Genomic DNA, 5,000 nt, shown 5'->3' on the forward strand with positions numbered 1-5,000 from the left:
ATCAAGCTGCCGGAGTGGAAGACAAACAGATCAGATTTATGAGAAAGAGGAGGACAGAGGGGGCAGCCGGAGAAAAGAGAAAAGAGAAGAGAGAGAACGCAGAGAAGAGAGGAGAAGAAATGGAGAAAGAGTGGAGGGAGGGAGGGAGGGGGGCAGTGACTTTGTACAGCCAGCCATCGACTGAGTAAGACCCATATGGATTGGATAACATCAGTCATACAAGTTTCTCTCTCTCTTTCTCTCCCCACACACACGCACGCACACACGCACACACACACACACACACACACACACACACACACACACACACACACATACACACATACACACAGACAGACACACACACACACAGACACTAACCCCAGGTGTAGGCTCCAGGACAGAGCTCTCATCTGTGAAGCGACCTGCAGATAATTTGCTCTTCTCTACTGTCAACAGGTCTCCCTGGGGAAATTTAGCAGAAGATGAGAAAACTCACACACACGCACACACACATACACACACACACACACACACACACACGCGCACACACTACTGTCGCAGGATGAAAGATCAGATAAAAGGTCTGCAAATTCAAATTTACTCACACACACAAACACACACATACCTAAATCACCTTCATGCATTTTCAACAACAGCCATCAAACATTTATCTACTTGGAATAACTTGTTATGAAGTGTTATCACAACTCATCATCATTTCATCTTGACTTGATCCATGTGTCTGCGTGTGAATGTATGTCTGTGTGTGTGTCTGCATGTGAGTGTTTGTGTGTGTGTGTGCGTGTGTCTGTGTGTGAGTGTATGTGTGTGAGTGTATGTGTGTGTGTGTGTGTGTGTGTGTGTGTGTGTGTGTGTGTGTGTGTGTGTGTGTGTGTGTGTGTGTGTGTGTGTGTGTGTGTGCAGGTGCACGTGCATGTGTGCGTGTGTCTTACTGAAGAGGACTCGCGTGGCTGGCTCTTCTGGCTGTGCAGGCTACCAATCTCCGTCTGAGAGCTTGAGTGGGACATGCCCTCAAAGAAGGGCCTGTGGGACACACACACACACACACACACACACACAGAGAGACAGGCAAACATGCACACACAGGTACACAAACAGAAAAGACTGTGAGCTTGCACATCGGCACATCAGGACACACACACTTCATGAAGAGCCTGACATTTAGAACACAAACCTAATTGCTGAGAATTACTGAGCCAATCCTAACAGTACAGAGACAGAGAAAGAGAGAAAGAGAGAAAGAAAGAGAAAGAGAGAGAGAAAGAGAGAGAGAGAAAGAGATAGAGATAGAAGTAGTGAGAGATATGGGTAGAGAGAAAGAGAGAAAGGCAGATATAGGTAGAGAAAGGTAGAGAGAAAAAGACAGGGGGAGAGAGAGAGAGAGAGAGAGAGAGAAAGGAGTAGAAGTAAAGAGAGAGAGAGAAAGAGTGAGTGGGAGAGGGACAAGGGTATAGGTAGAGAGAGAGGGGGAAAGAGAATAAGAGAGAGAGAGATAAATCTAATCTGTACTGTTGACCTTTTCCAATGATTTGCATGACCGCCAGCCATGTCCCCCCCAGTAATTGCTTCTCCCTGCTCTCCATTCAAACTCCTCTTCAATGGAGGCCCATTACAGATCATCACCAGGGCTCCAGCCATCACTGCTACTCAGCCAACTACTCAGGGCAACGACCTCCGACTCAGAGACGTGACGTGACAATGGAGCCGAGACGAGACGATAATTCTGTTTCTCAAGGTCAGGCGAGGAGGCGTTGAACGATATTGACGCCCGGACACTTCGGCTGTAGCGAACGTGCAAAGTAACGGGGGCGAGAAACTGGACGGCACTTTTGGTCACGGCGAGTCGTGACGAGGAGGACTCTGAAGTGCCTCTATGAGTCGATCTTAAGTGGCTCTTAAGTGGCTCTTAAGTGGGTCTTAAGTGGGTCTTAAGTAATTCAGTGTCGTGCCGAGAAACAAAATCAGCCAGCGGTGCTGTGGTCACGTGACGGGAAAAGTGTGTGCTTTGTTCATGCAACGAGAGTTCCCAGAAACAGCGACTCAAGACGCATTTGTGTCACGGAAGCAACAGGGGTAAGATACGTACGCAATCCTCCACAAATGGGCAAACAGCTCTGATCTGCCCAGATGGGGTTGTCTTTAATCAATGTTTTATGTTAAGCAGTGCTTGGATAACTTTACTATTAATATGCAGACTAAATAAGACACGAGGGCACCAGAGTTGCGCTCCCATCGACAACTAAATGTTATGGCTAGAGTTTGTTTTCTTGGCAAAACTGTCTCATAATGCCATGGAGCTCATTAAAGATGATGAATTCTACTTCCTCATAGATTAATATGCAGCAAACAGCAGATGGCATAGTCTGCTATTACTCATCAAAACAAAAGAGACGACGGCGCATGCACACACACGCGTGCATGCACGCACAGACACACGCACACACACTCACACTCCCCCCATTAGAGCTAAACAGTGATGGGAATATCAGTCCTCTCAGAGGCCCTGGGAATTAAAGGTGTAGTGCCAATTCCAAATACTTAATTTGCCAAATTCAGTAAATTGTTTTTCAAACAGACAACTGCTGACGTGTCTTCGTTCCAGCAGTACCAAGCACCAGATTAGAGATGATAATTTATGCAGTATGAGCATGTAACAGACAGCACATATTCTGTCATTAGTCATGAATATGGAGTGACTTATCAGCCATGTTACCATTATGAGTAATTATGATGACGTTGTTTTCATGCTAAAACAGCTTTTTAGAATGTGACACACATTGGGAAGCTGACGTGTCATAACAAATTCTTTCAGTCTTTCAATTTCAGTGAATTGTCACGAATTGTCAATTGTCATTGACGCGGTCATACATTTTATACCGGAGGGTAAAGTGTGAAGTGGAAGAGTGTGTGTGTGTGTGTGTGTGTTTGTCTGCCGATCACAGTGTGTGTGTGTGTGTGTGTGTGTGTGTGTGTGTGTGTGTGTGTGTGTGAGTTTGTGTGTGTGACTGTGTGTCTGTGTGTGTGTGTGTGTGTGTGTGTGTGTGTGTGTCCTTACTTGAGTTTGGGTTTGGGGGTGCTCAGGACACTCTCGTTGTCCTCCATCTCGGGGCCGCTGTCGCTCTGGTTGTAGACCTCCAAGCTGTCGTACAGCAGGTCCAGATCCTCCTCCACCTCCTGGGTCTGGTCCACCGGGTCCGAGTCCAGAACCTGGACACCCACAGACACACGCTCAGGTCAAAACACAGACCAGACTCTTACACAAGGACATTCATTTAAATTACCATCAACGTAGACTTGGCAAGGTCTAACTGACATGTCCACAAATTAGGATTTTCCTGTTTATAACACTATAAAATAATAGGATTTGAAGAAAAATAACAATTGAATATAATTTTATATAAACAAAATAACATGAAATACATTTCACTTGATTCTGGGTTTTCAATCGCATTTTCTAAAAAGTGCACTTGAACCTTGTTGACCCACAGTTGGCAATGTATTAATTCCATACACCTTTTCTACTTTTGTCAAAAGCAATTTAGAGCAAAGAGCAGAAGCATTGTTCATCAGTATGTTGGATCTCATACAAATGTGTCCACCCACTAAGCTATAGAGTCTTAATTCATAAGGGATAATACAACTTGCTCATCGGACATGTGTCGTACCGGTTAAACTTGTTCATCGGACATATGTCGTATAATAATAATACAGGTTAAACTTGCTCATCGGACATGTGCAGTGGTGAGTTCAAAGGAGTTACGGTCCATTTTATGGAAGGTTTTGCCTTCTGGGAAAAGCTGGAAATGAGGCCAACGTCTGAGTCATCATCACCAGCGAAACAATGGAGTTATTTACTCGCGGATAAAAACACCAGTGAGTCAAAGGAACCTGACGGAACCAAGCAAACAAGCCTTTCACCTACAGCACAATAGAACAGAATTATCGCGCTGTAAAACTGTTCTCGGCATCAACGTCTCCTCTCAGGGAGAATCAGAACAGACACACAAACGTGTTTTAATCAGGATACTTTGGATTGGATGCACCTGTTTGAACGGTACCCGTGATTGGCTGTTTATTCCGATGAGAACGGACCTACAGGAACAACCAACTCATCTTACACAACTACTAAAAATGATACAGAAGTACAGATTAAGATTTGTGTTCATCACTCCACTGGCTCTCTCTTAGCAGTCTCCAGCACTCTCTTCCCTTTCTGTAAGCGCTTCCGCTGGTGGGCCACTATTTAAAATCAGTTCATCGTTATTATAGACCCTTTCAACAATAAAAACAAAAACAATGCTTGAACGTTCTATTTGGGCCCCAATCTACTTCCTCTGCATTAAGATAACATATGGAATGTTAAAACGGAAGTCTTGTGGGGCCAATTATGATGCTGATAATGGAACTCTCTTGAAAGGGTCCATACTCCGGACATGAGCCTCATTAGGACAGAGATCTGAGTGGAGTCGCTACTCTCCCATTGATCTGGCCTTCCTTCACTATGTCCTCAGTCCACTCGTATTTTGGCCGCTAACGACTAACGGCCGACGGCCAATGAAACGCCGGTCGGGGGCTGAAAAGCTCTCCGTGGCTGCATCAGTCCAAGAATTACCCAGACTCAGATCACTTGCTCTCAGGAAAGAAAGTGAAAAAAACAAAACACATCACTGGTGTTTGAGAAGAGGGAAGCTTGAAAGGGGGAAAAAAAGGAAGAAGAGCTTTTAATATCTCCACTTCCTCCCCCTGGTGTGTGTGTGTGTAGAAGTGGGGTATTGAGAGAGAAACAGAAAGTTGTCAAGAGAAACAGATGGGAAGGAAGGAAGGGAGGGATGGATGTAGGATGGAGGGAGAGAGGAGAAGAAGAGAAGTGCAGCGAGGAAGAAAGAGATGCAGAGAACAGAAGAGAGGAGGGGAAAGAGATGCAGAGAACAGAAGAGAGGAGGGGAAAGAGATGCAGAGAACAGAAGAGAGGAGGGGAAGAGTTGGGAGAGTAAGCC

The 5,000-nt window shown here is 45.3% G+C and overlaps 1 protein-coding gene across 1 annotated transcript in view; it reads right to left on the reverse strand.

The window, feature by feature from the left end:
* Positions 1-5,000, reverse strand: part of LOC121717989 (phosphofurin acidic cluster sorting protein 2-like) — a 108,429-nt gene that overhangs the window by 26,231 nt on the left and 77,198 nt on the right. The window contains exons 19-21 of the mRNA XM_042102715.1: positions 3,059-3,210; positions 936-1,026; positions 361-444 (exon numbers count right to left, since the gene is read on the reverse strand). Coding sequence (XP_041958649.1) covers positions 361-444; positions 936-1,026; positions 3,059-3,210 — 327 coding nt within the window. The remainder of the gene's footprint in view (positions 1-360; positions 445-935; positions 1,027-3,058; positions 3,211-5,000) is intronic.

The sequence above is a fragment of the Alosa sapidissima genome, chromosome 9 (genome assembly GCF_018492685.1).
Source record: "Alosa sapidissima isolate fAloSap1 chromosome 9, fAloSap1.pri, whole genome shotgun sequence".
NCBI lineage: Eukaryota > Metazoa > Chordata > Actinopteri > Clupeiformes > Clupeidae > Alosa > Alosa sapidissima.